This window comes from Rhinolophus sinicus, chromosome 5, assembly GCF_057876585.1.
Source record: "Rhinolophus sinicus isolate RSI-liver-muscle chromosome 5, RSI-T2T, whole genome shotgun sequence".
NCBI classification, from domain to species: domain Eukaryota; kingdom Metazoa; phylum Chordata; class Mammalia; order Chiroptera; family Rhinolophidae; genus Rhinolophus; species Rhinolophus sinicus.
In genome coordinates, this window is record NC_142505.1 from 51,745,105 (window position 1) to 51,773,032 (window position 27,928).

Genomic DNA, 27,928 nt, shown 5'->3' on the forward strand with positions numbered 1-27,928 from the left:
AAAGAAATCTTTACAATAAAAAAGTACATTCCAAAACCATCTAATCTATACTATAAAATCAAAGGCATATTACCTTATCATGTTATTCACTGAACAAATGCAATTAATAAATGAAATCGCTTCCTAGCCAGTACAAATAGATTTGAATGAAGCTAAATGGCTTTGTTAGATCAAGCCAGTTATATCTTTGAAACAAATTTCAACAAAAACAGCCATACATCCATTACTTCCCCCACAACATTTTACTATGAAAAATTTTGACATATATTACATATAAAACTGAAATTGTATAATGATCACCCACATACTCACCATTTAGATTAAAAAATGATCGTTTGCCCTATTTGCTTCTCTCTCTCTTAAATATTTGAAAGCAGGTTGCAAACAACATTCTAGGCATTGATATTCTGTTTGCAGAAGACTGGCCAGGTGCCTTATATTATAGAATATTCCACTTTTTCAACCAGCCATTTTAAAATCAGTAATCATAATAAATACCCAAAGAAAGGCACATAATCAAGCTCAACATTCGTAAATATTGTTAAAATTAACAGAAATCTGACCTTGATTTTTCTCCACCCAGTCCTCCAATTAGTTTTGAGGCTCTTTCAAGTTTCTTAGCACAGAGTTCTACCTGGTCTTCTAAACGAGCCTTTTCCTCAGTTTTCTCAGTAAATATTTTTTGTAAATTTTCCAAGTGATGTTCAACTTCTTCTAATTCTGTTCTCTTCTGATTCAAAAGCTCCATTGTCTCAGCTAAGGACTTCTGAGCTTCTGTTAAGCGGGCTTTCTTAGGCGCCACTACCTGTTTGGGAACAATATAGGCAGCTGTGATGTATACTCTGTAAAACTGACATCTACATAATCCTTTATAGATGTTATGTATTAAAAATGTTTATATTATACCTACACTTATTACTTGTAAATTATACAAAATAAGCATGTTACTTTAAGTATGACATATTTTTATATACAGATAAATTAAAATATATTTATATGTCTTATAAAATATATAAATCATTCTGAACTAGCAAACTGTCATCTATAAAGCAGATAAATTATTCTGGACTAACAAAAAGTTCCAGTATGTAGCAAAAATGGCACAACATCATATAGCAAAATGTGTCAAAATAATAAGAAGTTGCCATTCAACTCTTGCCAAAAAAAGAGAAGAACATGTAACAGGAATTATAAATGTTTAAAAGACATGAATGTGCTTTTTAAAATTGTTGTTTTGTTTTATTTTTTTGCATTTCCAAGTCTGTGATCTTCCTAGTCAGCTAAGGCATACATTTGCCTTGGGGGGATTAAGACAGTGATAGAGATACAAAGAAAAATAAAGCCTGATGTTCCGTTTTCAAAATTCAAACTTGAATTTTTCTCAACAAATCTTGGTAACGCACACTTTGTTAAAGAAAAAAGGATGTTCAAAAGTTATCATTTAGGGGCCGGCCCGGTGGCTCAGGCGGTTAGAGCTCCGTGCTCCTAACTCCAAAGGCTGCCAGTTCTATTCCCACATGGGCCAGTGGGCTCTCAACCACAAGGTTGCCAGTTCAATTCCTCCAGTCCCACAAGGGATGGTGGGCTCTGCCCCCTGCAACTAAAATTGAACACGGCACCTTGAGGTGAGCTGCCTCTGAGCTCCCAGATGGCTCGGTTGGAGCGCATCCTCTCAACCACAAGGTTGCCGGTTCGACTCCCACAAGGAATGGTGGGCTGCGCCCCCTGCAACTAGCAACGGCAACTGGACCTGGAGCTGAGCTGCGCCCTCCACAACTAAGACTGAAAGGACAACAACTTGAAACTGAACAGCACCCTCCACAACTAAGATTAAAAGGACAACTTGACTTGGAAAAAAAGTCCTGGAAGTACACACTGTTCCCCAAGAAAGTCCTGTACCTCTTCCCCCCACAAAAAAAAATCTTTAAAAAAAAAAAATCTTTAAAAAAAAAGTTATCATTTAATCACGCTCACTAGTATATCAAGAATGGGATTTGCAACATTAACATTGAATGTACTATAAGCCATTAGTAGATGGCTTATGAGAGTATTTGTCAGTTTGAAAGAGGGGAGACCTAAGTCTTCTGCCATGAATGAAGCTGAGGGCAAAGAGGGAAGAGGGAAGCAAGGTATCAGACATCGAATGTCCACTTTCTCTACCCTGGGCTGAAATCTTGAAGGGGGGAATATGTTAAATAGATAGAAAGCAAGAAGCTCCACTTTCTGTTTTTGACTTTGGAGGAGATATTGCTGGATACCTCCTTTCAACCCTTCCATGACAACATAGGGCAGCTGCATCAGAATTAAAATGGCAGTGTGGAGGTGTAGAATGGGAAGTCAGGGAAGACCTGAATGCCTTGGCTTATCTGCTTTATAGAAAGGATCCGGAAGATTCCACATGCTTGTGAAATGTGTGGAAATTAGCTATTTGGAGCTCGTAGACCTATTATGAGACTACTGTAGAGAGGGACAAGATGTTCAATGGAAGGACATCCCAGAGAAAATTAATTTTATTTCTCTAACAGGTGTATACATGTCTACTCCCCTAGGGCTCACAATCAAAGTCCCTACCTCTCTATAGACACATGAACCTTACTAGGAATTATCTTCCCAATTGTTACAGCCTGATCATTCATTCTATACTCTGAGGTTGTTCTAAACACATGCTACCATGTATTTTGATCTGCCTTTTAATTTATATTCCCTGCTTCCCTAGGTAGAATTCTACAAGCTACAGAAGCTAAGGCCAGTGTTTCGCTGGTCTTTTTCGAAATGTTCTTAACTATTCTCTGATCCCCTAGGAATTTGGCCCCAGTGGGTCTCCATAAAAGGTTCCCTATCAATGCATGCTATTGCTTCAGGGGATCTTTCCATCCTCTACCTCTTAACCCTACTGGATCTTCTTACTTCTGATCCTTTGAACAATTTTGAAATCTGCCACTTTGCCCTTGATATTTTGGATTTTTCTTTGCTCCTGCCCTCCCCTCATCAAATTCTAATTCTCTTTTGCCCAGGGTCCCTATAAGTATAGGTGAGTCTGGCCAATTCCAGTGATCACCCCTGCTCACATAGTACTACCACTAGCCCCAAGCAGGTCATGTCTCATGCAAGTATTCTCTTCATCCACTAGGTACTCAATCAATTGATGTTTATGCTGCAGCCGGACAAATTCTTTCTGGTTGTACTTTTGAAAAGTCTTAACTAGTAAATATATGCATAGATTTTAATTTCTGGTACTATATCATAGAAAATGGATTTGCTGCTCCTCAAAGTACCTTTGCAACTCTGTCATACACTTCCATAGCCATGATCCACTTACACAGACCCTCAGCTGCAGAAGAAGCTTTAGCAACCTTAGGAGGGTCAAATTCAGGGTTTGTTAAGTATTCACCACGAATCTTCTGCATAACAGTCACCTATACAACAAAGATTTAGATCTTAAAATTTCAACATATATCACAAATCATAAGATGAAAAAATAATCATACACAGTAAAAAAAATTATATAAAAAAGTTCTGTTGTCTTTAAAAACCAAAGTCAGTACTTTGAGATAATTTTAAAATAAGTATAATTGTAGCAGAAACACAAGTTATTTGTAAGCAAAATTTGCAAACTTATTACAGATATTGAAGCAAAATGTTTCTTCTAAAAAAAGATTGCAGATTGAGAAAACATACAGAAACAAGGGAAAAGAACAATTAAACATTAATAAGTAAATAAAACTGAATGGAAAAGAATGTGTTACACTTTTTATCACACATAAATTTGTATATGATTTATTAATAAACTATTATAAGAAGACAGAGAACTCTGTCCTGTCAATAATACACTAAAACAGTAATTTATTAAATGACTTTCAATGGTCTGAAAGAGGAGTGGGTCTATGCATTATAAGAATTTATAATATAGTCATCAATAAATAGAGCATTCCTTTATTATTTTAATCCCAAAACAGAATATCTTCTTATGTTTTATATAATATTACATAAAGTTAAAGATCTTATACATCTTGGCAAGGTTACATTTACAGAAAAAAACCCAATGAAACTCACTGGAATGTTGTCCTTGTCATATTCTCTCAAATCTCTTAAGAAATTCATATCTCCCAGAAGTTTTTTGCTAGGTCCCCAGTAATCGAATACCTATAAATAAAATGTATGGAAACTTATTAAACATATAATTAAAGATGCTTGCTGTAAAATTTTTCTCCTTGAAGTTTAAGATATATTTTCCAGAGAAACTATATATTTTCAAACTATTAACTTACATCTTCTTGGAAATAAAGAGACTCCTCTCCGAGAACATGTTATACATATCAAATATTTAAAATATGAACATGAACTTATTAAATTTATATATACATTTATATTTGTATATAAATTAATTTAATATATATATTAAATTCATTATAAAATTCATTATAAAAAATTCATTATTAAATTCATTATAAAAAATTATACATTGAAAGGCAAATTATATGATTATTTCTCTTTAGAAAACAAGAAAAACAACTAGCATAAACACCATCACAATTTCATATAAGAAAATATATTTTTATTATTTTAACTTTTATTTTTCTTTATTCTTAACTCTTTCAAGCCAAAAAGGTCATGCTACAGACTGAAAATTTGTGTTTTCCCTTCCCGTCCTTCAAATTCATGACTTGAAAACTAATCCCCAATGTAATAGTATTTGGAGGTGGGGCCTTTGGGTGGTGATTAGGTCATGAATGGGATTAGTGCCCTTATAAAAGAGACCTGAGAGAGCTCCCTCTCTCTTCCACCTCGTAAGGACACAGAAAAAAGACAGTCGTCTATAAACCAAGAAGCGAACTCTTACCAGACACCGAATTTACTGGAACCTTGATCTTGGACTTCCCAGGTTCCAGAATTATGAGAAATAAATTTGTTTCTTATAAGCCACCCAGTGTATGTAATTTGTTATAGCAGCCCAAATGGACTAAGACAAGTAGCAAACATTTTTCTTATAAACAACTTCCTCACCTACCTAGGCTCCCCAAGTGAAAAAAGGAAGAGAAAGCAGATACACAAAGATTATACATTGCTCTGCCAGTTAAAAGATAAAGCACATGGTACATACTTGTGCTGGTGAAAGACGTTGAATAATTAGCTGAACATTCTTTTTCCTACTTCTAGAAGCCTGATGGTGTGTGTGTGTGTGTGTGTGTGTGTGTAAATGAGAATAACTTGGTAAGGAAAGAGCCTATTCATTTTCTTTATTGTCTCAATGAAGAACAGAATGACCAAAAAAAAAAAAAAAATTCCAATTTTCCAATTCAGAGATTCAGGTCTTGTAAAAGCCTGAAAAGAAAATAAGTCTATAACTTTAGTTTAGGAGGATAGTATGTCTTCCTTTTTAGCCTTAAATAAGAATTACATATAACAGCTAATATTTATTGTGAGTTTACTGTTTATGAGGCTTTATACATAGAGCTTTATATGTATTAACTCATCTAATCCTCACTGTAACTTTGTGAGGCAGGTACTATAATATCCCTCTTTTTTACAGAGTTCCACAGGTGTTAAGTATCTTGCCCAACGTCACGCTGTTAACAGGGTTGGGATTTCTAAAGACAGACATTCTGGCTCCAGAGCCGATGATTTTAACAACTGCACTATACTGTAACAAAGCAGAATTTTTGAATGCTCAGAAGCAACACCTATGTGATTATGTATCACACTCGAGACTCTGAGCTGGAAAAGCATAGGAATCTTAGTGTTCATTCACCCCTACGATGATGTGAAATCCTGCATAGACAGAAAAGGATAGGGAATCAATTGGAACCACATTTTTCTGATGCTATACCCCCTTAGCTTTATCCCACAATAAATATAGATACTGTTTTACATAGTTTATCCTGAACCCAATCAATATGGAAAACAATGTTTCCTTCCTAGACTGGGTACTGTTGATATTTGATAATAGTTGCTTAAAAGCAGGGGTGTCCAAACTGAGGCCCGCAGGCCAACTGAGGCTCGCAATCCATTTTTTATCGGCCCGCAACAAATTCCAAAAATATATTTAGTTTACTTAAATAAACCAGGTGAGGCAATACGTACTTCACCTCGAGTGAGTGGCCCAGCTGTTTGTGTATTTTACCGCATATGGCCCTTGGTGAAAAACGTTGAAAAAAGTTTGGACACCCCTGCTTTAAAGTGTTCTGTACATTCATGAATATGATTTAAAATTGTATCTAGTTATTACCTTGCCTCCAGTTCCTGAAGGATCTGAAATTTTTTCTGGTTTTATGTCTTTCATGACACAAACAGCAGCCATCACTAGTTTAACACCAGATGGAGGATTCTTCATTGATTTCACAATTGTAATGTCAGCTGGCTAAACCAAAAGACAACAGGGTATCTTCAGAATAGTTTATTTCTAAATAGTAAGTTTTTAAAGTAATGTTGGAGACAAGCATAGATTTTCATTTGAAATTGTAATTGTTTTTTGCTTTGCATGGTTATGAAAGAATTAACAAAAGAGAACTTAGTACAGATTAAGGCCAATTGTTCTCAAACATTGGGGAGTTCACAGATCCTTATAAGAATATGATGACAGCTATGAACCCTCCAGAAAATATATTTTTGCACAAAAACACAAAATTTGCATGTAATCACATACCAAACCCATATGTAGAACCTAGGTTAAGAACACTAATGTAGACAGACTTAATTCTATATTTTCTTATATGTAATATTAGTTTTACCCCCAAATGAAAGAAAAGGTACATTCCAATTCCAAATTTATTTTTTAAAAAGGTATATATTGTCAGACAATACTAGATTTTCTTATTATTCACTTAATATCCTTCTGACATCCCTTGCAATTGCTGGAAAGTTAACACCTATAATACCTATCTTCGTTTCCCATACAGCTAGAGTTGTGGAAGGTCAATAGGTTCCACCATCGGATCACTTGAGTGATGTTATAATAGAATTCAGAGTGAATAAGTGGGAAGAAGGGCAAAACGTCAGGCATCTATTTTGCAGATGTGGATTATGGTAGAGGCGATGTGGCTCTGTCAGAAGTCTCTGCAAGCTTCTGACTCAGAGGTAGCATTCCTCTGGTAGACTATTCCTGCAATTTGGCTTTGTGAGTCATTCCTGACAGCTCAGCCTAGGATCTGTTTCTTCAGCTCTTCCAACAATTCTGTAAGCCATTTATAAAATTCCCTGTAGAATCCTGTCTGCTTCTACTAAATAGAGTCAATTGTCTTCTCTGCAACTGAACCCTAACTCATGTCAAATACAGTGTTTGAAACCAAGAAAGGTACAAACAACAGATTCTCAATTAGGTTCAATAACCGGCAGGGTTTGAAGGCACCAAGAATCCTATGGATTTCAGAGGATGGAGTGCTGAAAGTCCATGGTACACAGTGATCAAACAGCTGCTTAGATTAATGCTCATGATCATCTGGAATGGAGTGACTGGAAAAACAAGGCTTTGCCAGAATGATTGGCTGCTGTGATAAACGTCTAAGGAGAGAATGAAGAAAAACCACTGGGTAGCTAGCGTGTGGCTTTTAAATGCGCCAAAGAGCAAACAGGAAGAAAATAACAAGCTCAGTGTTCTCAACTCTTGGCTCACACCACAGTGACAGCATTAGGAAGTTTCTATAAATGACCTAAAATAATCTTGTGTCTTATAACTACAAGGCTGATGTAACTGAAAAATCAGATAGAGTTTGGTCCTGAGAGATGCTGAACTACTCGTAGGCTGAACTCACCATCTTGTCAGGTTTCTTACATGAATGTTAGGGCGCTAATGAAGAAAGAAGGCAAAGAATGGGGTCTGAAGACCTTGAACCAGCACTGGGCCTCCCTAGTCAACAGAAGCTCTCTCTCCTGCTCTGTTTGGTGCCAATTGTTCTGGTCTTGCCTAGAGACCCTGTAAAGTCACATACAGCTCAGTGCAATGCAGGCAAATGCCTCACATCTCTCTGTTGGAAACAATCTTTAACTTTTTCTGTACATGCATGTTCAGGAGGCTGCAAAAGAGTAGCTTCACACTCTATTTAACCAATGTACAGAACCACTTTGGCCTCTTGGAGACTGTTCCATTTTCAATGGAATATCCTGAATGAAAATTGTGAATAATATATGAAAAGCAAAAGTAAAAGACAATGTATCAAAAAGTAACTGTTAAGAGTCAAGTTTCATTTGACTGGACAAAAACAATATACCACATACTGAAATAGAACTATACCTAATTAACCAAGTACCTGTACACAATTTTACTTTGTTGATGAAACACAAGATAGCTAACTCAAACACTTACCTTTAGTGTATCCAGTGCAGACAGAGCTGCTTCCAAGGCTGGAATTGCTTCAGCGAGGTCACTTTCACACTCATTTTTCAGAAGTTGGGCTTCTTCAGCCTTTCCACTGGCTATCTCTTCATCTAATTTCACAAACTTTCTTTTTGCTTCCACTTCTGCAGACTCTATCTCAATAATCTAAAGTAAAAATAAAGACATTTTCTCAAACGTCCCATTGCTTTCTCCATTTTAGAGCCAAAAGAATGTTTGAAAATTAGAGAATCCAACACACCATTTTGAAGTATAGAAGGGCCCAAATTAAAATGAGGAGAAAAGCAAATACATGTGACCTAATTTGGTAATGGGCTTCCCACCTCCCTTCAAAAAATAGAAATCACATGGCACCCGAAGAGATAGCCAATCAGTAGAATACGATGAAGTCCCTAACATCCAATGGCAAAAATTGAGGCTTAGTTTTTCAAGGCTAATATTACACATTTCAATTGTCTTCTGACATCAATCTAAAAAAAATGTTCACAATACTCTACCTGCATCATATGTGCATTTTCAATTTTAGCTTCCTCCAATTTGGGCTGTAATTGAACAAGCTCCATTTTCATTTCACCAACCTAAATAGACAGATTGTCATTAAGTTTTCATAGCTACAACAGCTACAGAAGCCAAGCACAGAAAATTGAAACTTAAATACATCATAAGGTACTGGGGCCAGAAAAATCTTAACTTTTTCTTCCAGTTCTTTACATGATAAATGAAATCATGATAGTGGTCAGTTTTCTTCACAAAATACTTCATCTTTCTGGAGTATATGACAGGGCAGTGGGAGAACGTAGTTGCCATGGTAGAAATGCTGATAGAAAAGAAGGTAACAGTTCGGGTATCCCTATTCTACTGTGTGCATAGTATACAGTACATATGTTTATATTGAACTAATGCTAATAAGCATTACTAGCACTTGACTCAGTTTTTAAAACCCCAATCTTATATTTAACCAGCTATTACAATAAAAATCAACCCAGACTTACTATATTCTGTCCAAATGCTAAAAACTTAAGAATAAAACAGGATGTATTTGAGTCTGTGTGATTGGGGCAACTTAGTGAACTTCTCTAAAACTCACCTTACTCATCTGTAAAATGAAGATCATAAAAGTGTCTATCTCATGGAGTTGTTCTGGGGAATAATTGAAGTAATGCATGTGAAACATAACACAGTGCCTGGCACATAATATACTGTCAATAAATTGTAGCTCTCATTATTATTATTTCTTATATTTCCTATTATATATTACCATTTTGAGCAGCTCATCAAATTTACCTGAGACTCAGCAAAAGCTAATTTGTCAAGCCCATTCACATATCGTTGTTTTGCTTCCATGACAGCTTGCCGCCTCTTTGTCAAAAGCTGTCGAAATGAGGCAATAAGTTCAAGATAAGAGGTAGCAGTAACATAGTTATGTCTTCCTAACTCCTGCAAGAACCTAAAATAGAGGCAGATAATATATCTTACTATAAGTAATGGGCTTCACAAAGTAAGAGGTAAAATCAACACAACCTTAACAACAAATATTTAAGAATAAAGGTTAATTTTATTTAGAGGCTGCTGAGTACTTGAACTTCATAAAATTCTAGAATTCTACACATAACCACATCCTAATTTCACGTCTGCAAAATATCAAATAGCAACGATATATTTAAGAAGCACACATCAACAAAGACGTATATCAAAGATGAACTACAGCAAGAAAGATATTTGTTTTCCTTGTTTCATAAGTCAGAAGGATCCAACCATGTGAGGGACACAAGATATTATGTAAGCTAGGCAAGTACAGCAGGAAAGAGAACTGCAAATAGGATAGCAAGGATGACTCATTATTCCTTATACAAGTGTGTCACATGTCAGCTCACTGGGGTGTGGCCAGAAGCATGACACTACTACACATACACATGGAAACAATGGAAGAAGCAATGATGTTTCATGGTGAGTATGCGGACTAGAGCCCACTGCTTGGTGTAACTCTCCAAGCCAACCATGCCAACTGGCTATATGACTATAGCTATGGATAGGCAATATACTATATTATGTGGTGATATGAGCATCTGGGTTTCTGTACCTTTGAAATGAGGATCTCAGAGATTAACAGGGGTAAAAGAGATACTTTTGAAGTATCCACAGCCCACCAACAAGCTCCCCGTATCTGAGAACTTTCATCCAGTGTTCCAGCAGCAATGTTTGTTCTATGAAACTTGCACCTAACCATAGCTGATCAGACCAGAGTTAGACAATCAACACAAATGAGGCTAATCACAATTTGGAACAAATTTGGAATTGGGAGCTGGAAACAGCCAATCCGTCTCTGCCTATAGCTGGAATTGTAAGAAGTAAACTTGAAAATTGACAGGCAGCTAGTTTCCTCCATATGCACTGGGAAGTAGAAAATTCAGTCCACAAAGAGAAAAAAGAAAGCAGATGCCCAGACAGAAACAGGAATGAGAAAAAGAGAAAAGGCATTTCTGGTTTTAGAATGGCTTTCTAACTCCTGCTTCTGGTCACTTCTGAGATCCAACTGTATTCTGCCCTTTAATCATTGTGACACACTTCTATATCTTTATAATAAATCCCCCTTTTTTGTTAAAGGTAGATCAAGTAACTTCTATTACGTGCAAGCTTAGGGTCTTAACTAATTAAATAATGAGAGGTCTAGAAAAACATAGAAATCCTATTAAAGTTTGGGGCTTCCACAGAAAGATGTTTTAAAATATAAGGCATTATAAGAAAAGTGACAAATATATGGTGATGGAAGGAGAACTGAGTCTGTGTGGTAAACACACAATGGGATTTATAGATGATGTAATGCAGAATTGTACACCTGAAAACTACGTAATTTTACTAACAATTATAACCCCAATAAATTAAAATAAAAAAAGAAAGAAAAAAGAAAAGTGAAATAGTGCCATTTGCGACAACATGGATGGATCTTGAGATTATTATGCTAAGCGAAATAAGTCAGACAGAAAAAGTCGAGAACCATATGAATTCACTGATATATGGGATATAAAACTGAAAGCAACAAAGGAACAAGACACAAATAAAGGAACAAAAACTCATAGACACAGACAATAGTTTACTGGTTACCAGCGGGTAAGGAGAGAGAAGTTGGTAGATGAGGGTAAACAAGAACAAATAAGGAGAACTGACTCTGGGTGGGTGGTGAACACACAATGTGAAATATAGATGATATATTACAGAACTGTACACTTGAAACCTATGTAATTTTACTAACCACTGTTACCCCAATAAATTTTAATTAAAAAAAATATAAGGCATTATTGTAACTTAAAAATTTATTAATATTAACCTTTCTGAAAGATCCATAATAGAAGTGTGAAAGTGTTTACAGATTGGAACTACCTCTCGTCGTTCAACCTCAGTAAGCTCCAGTGTTTCTAAGAATTTCACAGCTACAAGTTCAAGGGCATCTTCGGGCCATGGCTAAAAATAAAAAATAAAAAATAACTTAGGAAATTTACTCCAATTATAGAAGTTAAGTGTCTTCCTATGCAAGAAGAATTTGGGGTTGAAAAATTAAACCTTAATGGGGAAAATAGAATTAGGGGGACTGAGGTCACAAGTAAATCTATGAAAGTTCTAATAAATATGTTTATATATTAAAATTAAAGAAAACACAATATAAAGGAAAGGTCAATAATATTTTACATATGAAAGGTAGACTACACTGCTTTCCTAACTCTTCCACATGGATGTCCAGGAATCCCAAATTTAGCACGGCAGTGGCAGAGGCTGCCAGTTGCCCATCCAGTATCTATCACTCCCTTTTTCTTAGGACTCCAATTTTATTCTAGATAACAATATGCCGAGCTAAAAGAATACATTTCCTAGACTCCCTTGCAATTCAGAGTGATAAAGACGTAGTTGTTAGGCAGGGATTTCAGGGAAGTCTCTTTAAAGGGTTACATCGAGCTGGCATATGTCCTTTTTGCCCTACTTTCCATTATTATACTTCTTGCCTAGAACACACATGTGAATGCTGGAGCTCCAGCAGCCACCTTAGACCATAAGATGACTTTGAGGATGGAAACCACATGCTAAGGATAAGTAAAGCAGAAAGAATTGGGGATTCTGATGACTTTGGTAAGCCACCAAAGCCCTAGTCTGCTTAGCTTCAGATTTTTTTCTATATGAGAAGGAAAAACCCTACGTCTTTAGTTTGGGTTTTTGTTACCAGTAGTCCATCACAATTACTAACTGTTATTACACTAAAAGCTGAACTCTTGATTTTCTTCCCCACGAATTCGCTTTTTCTCCAGTCTTTCCTTTCTCAGTGAAATGGTTCCTTTGCTTCTCCCGTAATATGCCAAGTATGTTCCTGCCTCTGGGCCTTCGGACTTGCTATTCCGTCTAACTGAACCCTCCTTACCTAGAACTCCCTGTGGTTCACTCCTTCACATCTCTGCTCAAATGCCAACTTATCAGCAAGGCCTTCCCAGGTCTTTCTAAAACCGCATTCCTTCCCTCATTACACTTTTCTTTATCCTGAGTTTTTTTTCTTACTACGTACCAACTCCTGATATATATTTATTTGTTCATTTTCTGTATCCCCTTCCCACTAAAATGTAAAATCCATGAAAGCAAGGACTTTTTCTCACCACTGTTATCTTCCATACCTAAAACAGAACTTGTCAATAAATATTTGAAATATTTATTCAGTGAAATAATTTGTTAAATAAGTAATTAATCTTCACTTTCTTATTATGTTTTCCAAATTTCCTTTCACTTAGATCAACAAGATGCTTGTAAGCTTTTTCCTTTGTAGCAGACAATATGCATTTTAAGATCAATTGTTTGAATGTCTGACCCTCCTCCTAGTAAAATTCATACTTTTTTGATCAAGCACTCCACTAACAAAAAACTTTTAAGCACATATTGTCAATGTATGTGTATTTATTCATAGATTATACTCATGTGGTACTATTGTATGAATACATTTCTAAACCTTAAAAGAGGCTTCTAAAGATTTATTATTCAGATCAGTGAACTTTTGTAAAAGGCCAGAATATAACTTATACATTATTGAAAATATTACAAAAGTTTACCTTTGTGTTCTGGGTGCTTCATTTTTTAATGATCTTGCTAATCACGAAGGTTTAATACTATCTATAGGAGTTAAATGTTTATGGCTAAAGTGACTGTCTTACTATGTCTTCAAACAAAGAGATGTATCATCATATAATATGTCCAGAAGTAGGGTATTTCCAGAGTTGCTTAATTTAGAAGCTCAACCATGTCATTGAGGATCTAGTTTTTTCCATCTTTTTGCTCTCCCATTCTCAGTGCATTTTATTAGGTTGGTGCAAAAATAATTGCAGTTTTTGCGATTATTATTATTTTTTAAAGATTTTATTGGGGAAGGGGAACAGGACTTTATTAGGGAACAGTGAGTACTTCCAAGACTTTTTTCCAAGTCAAGTTATTGTCCTTTGAGTCTTAGTTGTGGAGGGCGTAGCTCAGCTCCAGGTCCAGCCATTGCTAGTTGCAGGGGGCACAGACCACCATCCCTTGTGGGAGTCAAACCGGCAACCTTGTGGTTGAGAGGATGCGCTCCAACCAACTGATCCATCTGGGAGCTCAGCGGCAGCTCAGCTCAAGGTGCCATGTTCAATCTTAGTTGCAGGGGGCGGAGCCCACCATCCCTTGCGGGACTCGAGGAATTGAACTGGCAACCTTGTGGTTGAGAGCCCACTGGCCCATGTGGGAATCGAACCGGCAGCCTTCGGAGTTAGGAGCATGGAGCTCTAACCGCCTGAGCCACCGGGCCGGCCCTTTGCAATTATTTTTAACCTTTTAAACTGCAATGACTTTTGCACCAACCTAATATTTCACACATGGGCTTGTCCCATCATGGTGACAAGCTACTGCAGGTGACATTACATCCTTAAGCAACAAGGTTGAGAGACAGAAAAGGCCCTTTCCCTACCATGTAACTCTTTTTATAGTAAAACAAACAAACAAACAAAAAAACATTTCCTCAAAGCAGACTTTAACTAAGGACCCATTGGTAAGGAATGGGTCATGAATAGGTTCCTGTATAAACCAATTAATAGTAAGAGGCATGAGAACACTAATATTGATTTAGACCAACCAAGAATCAATCCCTGTATACAAAGCTACATAAAAGTTGATTTCCCAAACAAAATAAAAATTCTGTCAGCAAGGATGGAGTGGGTAGAAAATGACTGTTGATAGGTAACCAACAGTATCCCCCATGCCATAATGAGCTGATATTGCAAGGTATGGTATAACCTGGGGATAAGGTTTATTATTTAAACAGTCGATATAACTCCATATTTCAAATAGCCTTCTGAAATTTGTTTTTACCAACACCTTGTCAGATCTTGTTAAGTAGCCATTGTTTTTGCCTCATGATATGGGTGACACAGAACTCAAGCTAGCTCATGCTAGTTTATGCCATTCTGTTACTGTCCACTTATAATTGCATTGTATCTTCAGTTTTCAGTTTATTGTAAGAATCCCCCAGGGTACTGTGCATACCATCTATGACACATGGCCATACAAACTGAATAAGCGTGTCAATGTTAGTCCATATAAAATATTTCATACAAAAATGAATATTCCAGTAATTTCTCCCCTTATTCCCTGAATTGTTTTGGCACCCCTGGTAAGTGTAAACCCTACTTTGGAGACTAGAGACCTACCCCACAAGTTAATGCCTTCTTGATTGTGTGACACATAATGGTTTATACTCACTTCCCAAACCCAGACCCCAAACAATGCCTTCAGCTTCTCTGACACAAGTTCTATATCCCCACTGCTTCACTATAAAATCTTTATTCCACTTTGTTATCTAGTTAATCTCCCTTATCTACTTGCAACTCTCAGTTCCTTTTTTGAAAAATTTTCCCCAACAAGTAAGAATCACTTATAACAGAATAGAAATTCTTGTGGCTATGAAAAAGATATCCAAAACTAGTAGAATTGTATTTATAAGATTTCACAAAAGAAAAACTATGGTTGGACAGGCTTTGTTTGTTTGGTTTTGGTTTTTGGTTACTTAATGGAAGCAGTATTAAGACATGGTTTGCATAAAGCAAAATTGTTTCACACACTTTTTATTGTTGTATAAACACTAAAACATTCACTAGTTGAAACATATATGCAATCCTCAAAAGGGCAGAATTAGTTTTCAATATGTAATTGATAAATACGCAAAAGAAAATAAAACAAATTAGTATCAGAAATTTATTTCTAAAATAAATTATCCAGGGTCTATCTATAGTGCACATTCTATCGGTCATAAAACAATTAAACAGAAGGTACCGTGAGTTACTGTTCTCAATTCATAAATATGCAATGGTCTTATACAGACAGTAACAATGTGCCTTAAGGTTAAATGAGGTGGTAGCTTTCGTTATTTGATGTTGGCATGACTGAAATTACCACTCAGTTGGTCTTCCTGTCTCTTGTTTTAATGCCACTCCAAATCACTCACCACACAGTACTTTTTCCCCCTAAAATATAGATTAGCTAAATATATGTTAATCCCCATGCAACATCTTTGGTATAAAACCAAATCCCCAGGCACATTTACAAATTCCTTTATAACTTGTCACCCACTCAAAGCTCCAACCTAACTCCTGCTGCCCTCATTGCCAGTCAGCTATACCAAACTATCTGCAGTTGCCCAGATGAGCCATGCCCCCGCCTCCACTGTTTTACCTTTGCACATACTATCCCCATGTGATGGTTAATTTTATGTGCCAACTTGACTATGGGCCACAGCGTGTCCATATAGTTGGTCCAACATTATTCTGGGTCTTTCTATGAGGTGTGCTTTTGGATGAGCTTAATATTTAAATTAACAGACTGAGTAAAGCAGATTGCCCTCCCTAATGTGAGTGGGCCTCACCCAATCAGTTGAAGGCTTGAAAAGAACAAAAAGCCTGTCCCTCCCCTGAGTAAGGGGGAATTCCTTCTGTCTGACAGGGACACCAGTTTTTTCCTGCCTTTGAACTTGAACTGAAATATCAACTCTTCCTGGTCTCAAGCCTGCTGGCCTTCAAACTGGAACTACACCATCAGATCTCCTGGGTCTCCAGCTAGCAAACTTATCTGCCTCCATAATCATGTGAGCCAATTCCTTATCACACATACACACACACACACACAAACACACACACACAGACACACACATACACACACCTTTACATACATACATATATATGTGTTTGTATATATATATATATATATACACATAATGCATTGGTTCCTAAATATACCCCTTCTATATGTAGTTAATTCATTGTCATACTTCGGAGACTCACTGTCTTAAGTATACCTTTTGCACACCAAGATTATGCCCCTTTTATATAACTGACTACTCATTTGCTGATTGCCTTTTCTGTCTTCCAGTCTAAAGTGTAAGCTCCTTGTGGGGATTATGTAGTCTTATCAGTCCCTGGTGCCAAGGACTATGTATATTGATGAAGCTTGAGTAAAATTTCAGTAAAATTCCAAAAGATTTAGTTGCCCTCCTTCCCCCAAATTACAAACCTGAAACCAGTCAATGGTACAGCAGTTGATGAGGGATGGGAACTGTCTCAAGCGATTTCGAAAGGCATCTCCAATTGGGCTAAAGGCCACTACAACATGAAGATTATCTTTGCAGCGATTCACAAAAAAAGCAAACAGAGCTAAGGGACTGAGCTCAGTGTGTTTACTGCCAGCCTGAGCTACAGGACGAACACCCTAGAGAATATCAGAAAATAAAAACCTGGTAAATAAAAATAGACAAGCTGATAATGAGATTAGTAGATATTGTAATATTAAGAATTTTTATTCCTCCCCTTGTAAATATCTTCAAATTTTTGGTTTTATATCAATAGAATGGCTTTGATACAGTTTGTACTTAGAAGACCTCTTCCAGCTCCATCATTCTATAATTTTAAAACAGATATCTGCCAAGAATTTAACTTATAAAGATACTCATAAAAAGTTCACCATGATACACTCAACATTGTTGACTAAACAACTAAAGCATCCAATTAAAAACATTATTAAACATCCATATATTTTAATTTTACTCAACTGTTAAAGATAATGAGGTGTATCAATGTATGTGCTATGGCAAGATAAGCAGGACGAAATAAGTGAAAAAAAAAAACCAAAAACAAATTGTGCAATAGGATGTATAATATGATCCTCTTTGTTAGACGAAAAATATATAGGTGTGTATGTGTGAGTACACACACTATTAGTAATGGTTATTTTTGGTGAGATGAAATTAAAGGCGAGTATGAGAGGGAGGCTTTCATTTTTTATTTTGGACATTTTTCTTGGCTTATATTGTTCTTTTCTTCTTTACCTACATCAGAGGGTTGTTGAGCAATCAAATGAGTTATGATATGTGAACACTTAGAATAGTTCTTGCCACATAGGTAAGCGCCTGTTAGCTTTTATTTTTACCTTTGTCCTTGTTCAGAGCACAAAAGAGTTCATAGTCAAGTGTCTTATAAATAGATTTAAAATTTTTTTGACATAGGGAGTGGTCACAATGATCATATAATTCCCATTGTTATTACAATAAATTATATCTGGAAGAATTCTCTACTATAGATATGCTCTGCTTTATGTGATAGCTATTAATAAATTCATGGAAAACTATAAATGGACTCCATATATGTATTCTTACAGTAATTCTCAAATTATGATTATTATGATTGGTGTCAGTTTATAAAATTATGTTCACATGGTCTAACTGAACTAAATATGAGTTAATAGTGTACATTCAAATAGAGAAAGAATACATGGTTGCAACTGTAGAACAAGAGTTCAAGAAAGGGTCAAGATGGCAATATAAATATAGGGCTTATTTATGTAGAAATAATAGGTAATGCTTGTAGAGTGGATAAGCTGTCTGTGAAAATAATACCCCCCAACACACACACACGCACGCATGTGAGCACACACACACACATATACTTTTGGAGCAGGACTGATTCTGGAGCAGGACTGATTCTGTAGAGCAAGAAAAAGTAGTTACTGAAGGAATAATTAGGGAGACAGGAAACAAACTGGGTGAAACTTTACAGCAGTCAAGAGAAAGCAGAGTTTAAAAGAAGGAATGATGAATTATGTCAAATATGAATGAGAATTTTAAAAAGGAGCTGAGAAATATCACTAAATGTGGTAAATAAGAAGTCACTGCTAAATTGAAAAAGACGCTGCAATAACTTAATTCTGCACGTGGTGCAAATGGAACAGTGGAAAAAGTCGTCTGAAAATGCAGGCCAGAGGCTGGAACTCTGATGAAGTCAGACAGATGTGCTGAGTCTAAGGGACGTGCCCTCTCGGCAGTGCCAGAGCCACGCTATAGAGAGAGCTCAGTTATCAGGAGTGAGGTTTAAAGTAAAATCTTTATCAGAGGGATGAAATAAGCAAAATCCAAGACATGATCTTAACAGTGGGATGCACAGGATGGTGTACAGTGTGGACAGAAAATAACAGAACTTTCCACATTAACTTTTATATTTAAAAACATCAGTATTTAGCAAGTAGAAACAGGGATGCATTTCAGTACCGCTGAGTTCTGACCGTGGCTATTCCCTCGGGGATAAACTGATATAGTGTTCCTAGGCTTGGATGGAACATGAAGAAAAGAGGTTCTTAAGGCCACTGTTGGATCATAGCATAAAATCGTAGTGAAGCAATGGAAAAGTTTTGTAGCAAAGTGATGAGAAGAAAAGATAAACAATAGTTAAAGTGAGCAGGAAAGCCTAGCAAAGCTTAGGAAATCCCACTCCCCAAAAGGTGACTATTCCTGGAATGGGACTATGGGGGATAAGTTTATCCTATGAATTGGGAGAATCACCATTCTTCAGCAGCCTTGGCTACATCCTTGACATTATCCAGATAAAAGCAGAGAACCTGAGATCTTTTTTTCCCCTCCATCCCCACACGAGGCTACGAACTGGTAATATACCATTTACTGCGGGCTTTTTAAGTGCCTGACACTCCATACGGGCTTTTTTTCCATTTGATCCTCAGACCTCACAACAACCCTACGTAGGAGGAACTATTATGTGTATATAATAGTTCCATTCTGTACAAGAGAAAAGCAGGGTGCTTGAACTACTGCGGTCAATCCATTCTACTCCCGGAGGCTAGAATGAAGCATCTAGGTGTGAGTGATATATTCTGTGTGTAAAAGTAGTTGTGGTAATGAGAAAGGGAAAAGATTACTAGCCGAGATCTTGTGTGGGAAGATGTTAGAAATGGGGGTCAAAGGACAGTACATCTGAAGTAGTGGGTACTTCAAAATTGTGGGTTTTGTCAATTAAATCACAAAGCATGACACTCAGATATGTCAGAATTGTTAAGTAGTCTTTAAGGCTTTTGAAAAACTAATCAAGTAGTGCTTTAAAGCTATGTTTTCTCAGATCACTGTAAGCCTGACACACTTTAAAATCCATAATCACTCATAAAACATGCTAAATAAGATCAAACTGATGAAACAAAGCCAGTTATAAAATAAAAAATTATAAAATAAAAATTTTGTCTCATAACTATAGTAGAGACAATTTAAAATTCATCAAAAAATGTATTAAAATAATATATTTTAAGTTTTTAATTACCAAAACCCTCTGTACAAGCTGTGCTTATCCTGAAGAGCAGAAAACAAGTTTAAGATAAGAAAATTTCTGTGCTGGGAGAGGCACTCCCTAAAAAGCATTTACCTCCATCACTTCTTGTTTTTCATCTGCTGCAAAAATGTTAGGTACTTCTCCAGTATTGAGCACACTGTCAATATCCTCTAGAAAAGCTTCCTCTTTAATCTGAGTGTCCGTGATTAAAAAGACTGTCTTCTGGCCCTTCATGCCAACATTCCTTAGTAGAACCTTAAAGTAAAAATGTACTTATAAGCAGAATGTGGTAGACATTTGTTGTTTTTGCTTTCCCTCCTTTCCCCTCCTTTTGATAACAACGTCTCAATTTTAGAGTAGTACCTCTCCCCGTTTCTTGTGGGGCTGTCAATCAGGGCCTCCATTTTGCCCATCTCCAAGGAAGAAGACCCTGACTGGTCAGTTTCCCAAGCCCCTAGAAATAGTCATTGATTCAGAGGGCATATGATTTAAGTGGGCCCAATCACAGTTTTCAGGGACTAAGAGGGACTTGAAAACAGAAAGAATCTTTGTTGTTCTAAGGTGGAGGATATAAAGGCCAGTAATTTAGAACTACTAGGGGCCAACGGGGCTGCCACATGCAATGTGTCTGCTGGAGAAGGAGGAGAAGGAGAACAGATCCAGGAGATAGAAAGAGTAATTACTGAGGACTTAATTAGAGCCCTTAATCTCAGCCACGTCAAAAGTCTCTCTACCTCTGGACTCTTCAGTCATGTAAGACAATAACTCTGTCTTTTGTTTAAGCTAGTTTGATCTTTTGTTTTGTTTTGAGTTTGTCAGTTGCAACCCAAGATTCCCAACTAATACAAAGATATGGGCTCAGTGGTATGCTAGAGCTGACTTACTTAGGGTGGTAGAACTGGTTAAAATTTCACGGAGCTTTTGAGCAGATTATTCAACACAGCCAGCATTAAAAATTAAATTATATAAACTAATTATTAAATTATATTAAAAACAAAGGTAACAAATATATAAACTTCATCACTCCTATTTTTTATATTTACTATTATCTATGCTGTGGAGGTTATTTAAATTGATTATATTTATACAGTAAAATACCATGTAATGGTGTTCAAGCACATAACTATTTACAACTGTTTTCACTGACATCACATTGATAGCTTCAAATTATTCATGGTGGGAGTTTTTATACCATGGAAATTGGTAAATGCTACAAATGAGAGGTTCCCCTCAACCTCCTGGAGAGTTCGTTGTTAAACATTTGCCAGCATATTTCAAGTGAAGATAGCATCACCACTTCTGCAAATGATTTTTAAAAATAAACTTCTGTCTTTATTTCAAAATCATATATTTTAAATAAATTATATCATTTACACAACTGCTCAAAGTATGACACTATAAATAATCAACAAAACACAAAGGAAAACATTAAGAGAGGAAATGAAGGACAAAAAGGCTATAAAACATATAAAAATCAAGTAACAAAATGCCAATTAATATGTCCTTCCCTATTAGCAATTACTTTAAAGGTAAATGAATTAACCGTCCCAAAAGACATAGATTGACTAAATGAATAAAAATAGGATCCAATGATACGAGACTTACTTTAGACCTAAGGACACACATAGGCTGAAAGTGAGAGAATGGGAAAGATGTTCCACGCAAATGGTAACCAAAAAAGAGCAGGGTGGCTGTACTATATCAGACAAAATAGACTATAAGTCAAAAACTCTTATAACGGACAAGAAACATTATATAATGATAAAAGAGTCAATTCATCAGGAAGAAATAACAATGATAAATATTTATTCACCAAACAGCAGAGCTCCTAAATATATGAAATAAACATTGACAGAATTGATGGTAGAAATAGGTATGCAATAGTAGGAGACTTCAATACCCTGACTTTCAATAATGGATAGAACAGACAGACAGAAGATCAATAAGGAAATAGAGGATTTGAATAACACTATACACCAATTAGACCTAATAGAAATACACATAAAACTTCACCAAAGAACAGCAGAATACACATTCTTCTTAAGTGCATACAGAATATTCTCTAAGATAGATCACATGTTAGGTCACAAAAAAAGTCTTAACAAATTTAAGAAGATTTAAATCATATCAAGCATCTTTTCTGATTACAATGGAATGAAACTAGAAATAATAGCAGAAGAAAAATTGAAAAGTCCACAAATACATGGCAATTTAACAATAAACTCTTAAAGAACAAGTAGGTCAAAGGAGAAATCATAAGTGAAATTAGAAAATTTATTGAAACAAATGAAAATCAAAACCCAACATATCAACATTTATGGGGATGCAGCTAAAGCAGTGCTAAGAGGGAAGTTTATAGTTGTAAATACTTTTATTTAAAAGGATCTCAAATGCTATCTTTTCTTTATGTTCACTTGTAGGATGTAGAAATTTAGTATGTGAGGGTCAGTGAAAGTGAAAGTGAAAAATGTCCAGCAATAGCGCCTTTGCTTTTTTTCTCTTTGGGTCATCTCTCTTCTGGGGCCTGAGTTGTACACACATGAGGTTGAAAGCCCCAAGTATGCCCTCCACTATTCTATTGGTTACAGAAATACAGCTCCAAAGAAGCTAAGCTCAACTTCAGTTTCCTCATCAGTAAAATACAGAGACAACCATACCTACTGTATTGAACTGTTCTACTTATAGAATGAAATCATGTATGTAAAGCACTTAGCAATACCTATACAAAGTGCCTCTCTCTTCTTTTCACACGTAAAAGAATGCCATTTGCGACAACATGGATGGATCTTGAGATTATTATGCTAAGCGAAATAAGTCACACAGAAAAAGTCAAGAACCACATGATTTCACTGATATGTGGGATATAAAACTGAAAGCAACAAAGGAACAAGACAAACAAATAAAGAAACAAAAACTCATAGACGGTTATCAGAGGGTAAGGGGGGTAGAGGGTGGAAGATGAGGGTAAGGGGGATCAAATGTATGGTGATGGAAGGAGAACTGACTCTGGGTGGTGAACAAACAATGGGATTTATAGACGATGTAATACAGAATTGTACACCTGAAATCTATGTAATTTTACTAACAATTGTCACCCCAATAAATTTAGAAAACAACAACAACAAACTCATAGACACAAACAATTGTTTAGTGGTTACCAGAGGGTAAGAGGGGTGGGGGGGGGGTGGTAGATGAGGGTAAACAGGGTCAAATATATGGTGATGGAAGGAGAACTGACTCTGGGTGTTGAACACAATGTGATATATAGATGATGTATGATAGAATTGTACACCTGAAACATATGTAACTTTACTAACCATTGTCACCCCAATAAACTTTAAAAAATAAAAAATAAAATAAAAAAAGAAGAATGCACTGATATTATTTTTGACACTATATTTCTTAATAATTTTACCTTTAGATCCTCTCTCCACTCATTCATACCATAGTTCTTAGAAATTTCTGGTTGGAAAATCTGCATTTTTGCCATGGATGTAGCCAGACGAGTTAAAGATTGACGACCACTTCCTCCAAGTCCAACAAGCAAAGCATTTCCACCAGACTGCTTTAGAATTCGACATATTCGTGATAAATGTTCCAATACATACCTACAAAATATCAACATTACAATACTTGGAAATATATATATATATATATATATATATATATATGTAACTGTTTTTTAATTTCCTAGAAGGGTAGACTTTGCTGTCCCATATGTCACTATCACAATTTTAAAGAAATAATCATCAAAATGTGTGATTTTTCAAAAGCAGTTACAATTGGATCTTTTGATGCAAAGGAAAACTATTTAAAGTACAAATTCAGGAAATGTAACACACAAATTACAGAAATAAAATGAAATTATAACTTCTTATATTGGAAGTATATTATTAGTTTTATTTGAAACATTTCTTCAATTTTTAATATAAAGATTTCTGTGTGAGAAACAGGAAATCAGATATTCACAAAATAACAAACTGAGAGAAGACAGCCTCACTAGTGAGTAGGGAAATTAAAGTTAGAGCCATGATGAACACCATTCCACTCTGCTTAGACTGGCAAAATTTACCAAGTTTGGCAATCCTAATCCTAAGGGTAAGGAACAATGGAACCTCTTAAAAACAATAATTTTTAAAGATACTTTGGCAAAGCTTAGTAAAGTAGAAGATGCTTACATACCAGGGCATAATAATTCTACTTCTAGGAATATAGCCTGGAGAAATTCTTATACATGTACCCAAAGAGACATGAATGTTCAAACCTTTTTTATTATTGCAAAAACTAAAAGACACCTAAAAGTCTATCTCAGAAGAATGACTACATTGTTTTATATAGTGGAATGCAATGTAGTAGTAAAAATTCATTTTTTTTCTAAATCTCACAAACAGTATAAAATAAAACAACTTGCAGAAGAATACATCTAGTGCAATACCACTTATATGAGTTTTAAACATACAAAATAAGACAGTGCATATATATTTAGGGACACACATGTGTAGTAAAAGTCAAAATAAACACTTGAGTTTCCTTTGACTCCTGCAGGGTATGATGGGGATGCAGTGAGGGAAAGTGGGCTACACAAGGGACTTCAAATAAATTGCTAATATTTTATGTCTTAAGCTCGGTTATGGGTACAAGGTTATTCACCAAATTTTTCCTTATACCTTTTTGTAAATTCAAAATATTTCACACTAAATTTTTATAAACAGCAATTTCAACCATTAATACCAAATGTAGGTACCTAAAAATGACAAGATTCAATCTTGTTTTGTGAGTTTGATTATACTCATCTAAGCATTGGTCCACAACGTCACTAAAATGATGAATATTTGTAATTTCAATATAAACTCTCTCATCTCCTTCAAGGTCAGGATTCATATAATCACCAAACATTAGATTTCTTAAGTCCTCTTCAGTTACCTATAGAACAAAAATCAATAAATCATAAAACTTAAAAATTTTTTCTAAAATAAAATTTTTAAAATGTTGTACAAGATTTTGTTTTGTCCATGTTGTAGATGATTATCAATTAGATAATTCTTTTAAACATTAGGGTAGTAAATAATGTAGTTATAAAATTAATACCTCAAATTATATCCTTAGGAAATAAAAAGAAAAGAGCCTTTTTCTATTTAAAAAAAGTTCCCCCTTACTCTCTTGGAGAAGTAATTCTGAGTGACTTCCATTTATTGAGTAGTTACTAAGGGATGGTCACCATATTTACAACTTTACATCTATTATATCACTTAGTCCCTATCATATTAAGTTTTATTCTTTAAATAACTTCTGTGTCATAAACATAATGTTTCTGAAGACAAATCTTCTCAAAATAAATACCTATCTATGAGGAAAGTTAAAGGAATATGATCATGAGGAAGCAGTATTTTTCAAATGCAAGTTGATTATAACCATGCTATTGTACTGTTTTAACTTAATATGTTTTTAATCACTAATATGTTTTATACTCACTGGTGCATTCTCTTTCCTCAAATGTGAAAAGATACTATCAAATGATTCTTTAAAATGGTCCTTTGTAACAATTTTGGTTAAACTGAACAGCCAGGATCTATCCTCATCATTAGTGAGGCGATCATAAAACACTCGAAGAACCTCATGTACAAACAGCCGGGTCATAGTGTGCTTGCTCTCCACAGCATCTCTTTCAATGAGTAAGCAGCCCTGGATGACTCGTGAAAAATCCCGCAAGTTGAAAGTGTAATGAGATTTTGCAGGAGTGGGCAAAAGATTTTCCATGGATCGTTTATATACCTGAATATGAAAAACAAAGCAGAAATAAAACGCTTATAATCAGCAAAGCCATGTAACAAATTGTATTTTATATAAAATATTTTATTTATCCTATCAGATTCATCGGCTTAGAAAATTGTATAATACTTTTAAGCCTAGTGTGACATAGTGTTTTTATTTTGGTTTATTGCACTCAACCAGGTATTATGAAGTTGAGAGAACTTGCTATTATCTGATTCCATCCAAGCCCAAGAAGTGACAATGCTTTTATTTCCCAGTTATTATGGTTGTCCCATTTAAAGGTGAATGGCCTGGGAGTAAGTAAACATTTTAATAGAAAGTGAATCCAGATAACTCATTCAGAAGCATTCCAGATGAAGAAAAGGATGAAACACCTTCCTTTAGATTACCACTGACTTCAAAACAAAGCAATGTGTTCTATCCTTTTCCTTCTCTTTCTTATTTTCTCTCTCCCCCTTCTTTCCTCTAACTTAACTGGCTATAATATGGAAACGGAGTATATTTTTACTACATGCTGAATTCACCAAAAGTTTAATATTTTCTTTAAGAAGATAAATCTTTTACAATGTAGCCTAAAAACACTGAATAAAATTATTTTTCATTTGTATGTGTTCTATGATTCACCCCCCTCCCCTAATCTCCTCCATACACTGTAGATCTATAATGCTTCAAAGACGGAGGGCGGGGGGGATCCTGTCTGTATCCCTGTCTGCCTGACCAACTCCCCCCTCTTTCCCGGAGATGAGTGAAATACAAACATCATATTTTATAAACAGAAGCACTTTTCTGTATCAAAATAACTACAGTATCCCTTTGCTCATAGATTCTCTATTTTATCAGCACAAATTTTCCACCAGAACAAGAGAAGAATTTTAGAAAGATACAATGCTCTTGGAAACTAATGGAATGATTCCAGGGAGCTTTTTGCTTCTGTTGCAGTGATCCCAAAATGAACCCTTTATCAAGGTTCCCAAAAGCTTAGTTCAATGAGATTATCACTGACTTACCTTAAATATATTGTTTTTCCTTTTACCATTAGTGATGAGGCTGGCTCTGGCCTCTGAGCAGAGGCAGATAAGACATGCGGAATGTTGAGTAACTTAAGAGCTGCTCTTTAGCTTGCTACTGCTACTCCTAAATTATGTGATCTGGCGAAAAATAATATATTCCTAAACTGCTTAAGTTTCTTTTATTTTTAAGATAAACACTGAAGAAAGGGAGGGAAGAGAGAGAGGACAGAAAATAAATGCCACAGCAGGAATCTGACAATTAGGAAAACACAATGTGGCACATACTGGTTCTGAATGATTTCCTTGTAACAACCTTGTGAACTGGGTATTATCTCCCATTGTAGTGATTAAAAACCCGAGTTCCTGGGAGATCAAATTACTTGCTCAAAGCCATATAGCTAGGAAATAGTCAAGGCTCAAACCCAGTTAGATTACCTAATTTCAAATCCTATAATCTTCCAGTTCTCAAGCCTTCTTGAACAGCTTCTCTGACATTAAAGACTAAAGTAGTTGTCTAAGAGGAAAAAAAGTTAAAAAAAAAAAAAAAAGTAAGGACCAAATGAGGGATATACTATATGCTAAAACATTTTGTACTGCATTATTTGCTCACCTCCATAGTTCCACTGACAATTTGGTTCCCAGTTAAAAAGTACTCTGGAGGAAATTCACGAGTCCTAAGGTAGAATGCTACAATTGATGAGAAGATTCGGACCATTGTTTCATCACTAAAAGTATTAATAGTGCAGGTGTTGAAATGTCGAATAAAACGGGGAGTAACTGGATTTCTTCCACCACCTGGAGGGCCCATGGCAGCAATCAGCTCTATGTCAACTAATGTGATTTTACTTGTATCCTTAAGGTCATACCTTGAAAGCACATAAAAATTCAAAATGATCAGTGATAAAACCAGTAAAATGGAATGAAATGTAGATCTTCCTAGAAACTTAATCTGATTTTAGCTTCTCTAAAAGGAAGAACTTTCAATAATGCTTAGAGTACGAGAGACCTTTTTTTTTTTTAGCAGCATTCTATTTCTCCTTTCAGTGACACTTATTCTGTTGCCAGATTCTGTGTATCTAGAGTGTCCCTTCCCCTTGCCCTTCCCTTTCTTTCCTCCTACTCTTTTTTTCCAATTTGACTGTCTGCTCTTCCTCTTCTTACTCCAAATCCAG

At 35.6% G+C, this 27,928-nt stretch overlaps 1 protein-coding gene across 1 annotated transcript in view; it reads right to left on the bottom strand.

Moving 5' to 3' along the window:
• The window catches only part of DNAH12 (dynein axonemal heavy chain 12), a 192,536-nt gene that overhangs the window by 54,620 nt on the left and 109,988 nt on the right, over nucleotides 1-27,928 (bottom strand). Inside the window, exons 40-53 of the mRNA XM_074313144.2 lie at nucleotides 27,367-27,622; nucleotides 25,447-25,746; nucleotides 24,719-24,897; nucleotides 23,390-23,582; nucleotides 20,068-20,229; nucleotides 16,886-17,080; nucleotides 11,655-11,788; nucleotides 9,614-9,776; nucleotides 8,827-8,907; nucleotides 8,300-8,476; nucleotides 6,227-6,358; nucleotides 4,054-4,143; nucleotides 3,276-3,416; nucleotides 564-805 (exon numbers count right to left, since the gene is read on the bottom strand). Coding sequence (XP_074169245.2) covers nucleotides 564-805; nucleotides 3,276-3,416; nucleotides 4,054-4,143; nucleotides 6,227-6,358; nucleotides 8,300-8,476; nucleotides 8,827-8,907; nucleotides 9,614-9,776; nucleotides 11,655-11,788; nucleotides 16,886-17,080; nucleotides 20,068-20,229; nucleotides 23,390-23,582; nucleotides 24,719-24,897; nucleotides 25,447-25,746; nucleotides 27,367-27,622 — 2,445 coding nt within the window. The remainder of the gene's footprint in view (nucleotides 1-563; nucleotides 806-3,275; nucleotides 3,417-4,053; nucleotides 4,144-6,226; nucleotides 6,359-8,299; nucleotides 8,477-8,826; nucleotides 8,908-9,613; nucleotides 9,777-11,654; nucleotides 11,789-16,885; nucleotides 17,081-20,067; nucleotides 20,230-23,389; nucleotides 23,583-24,718; nucleotides 24,898-25,446; nucleotides 25,747-27,366; nucleotides 27,623-27,928) is intronic.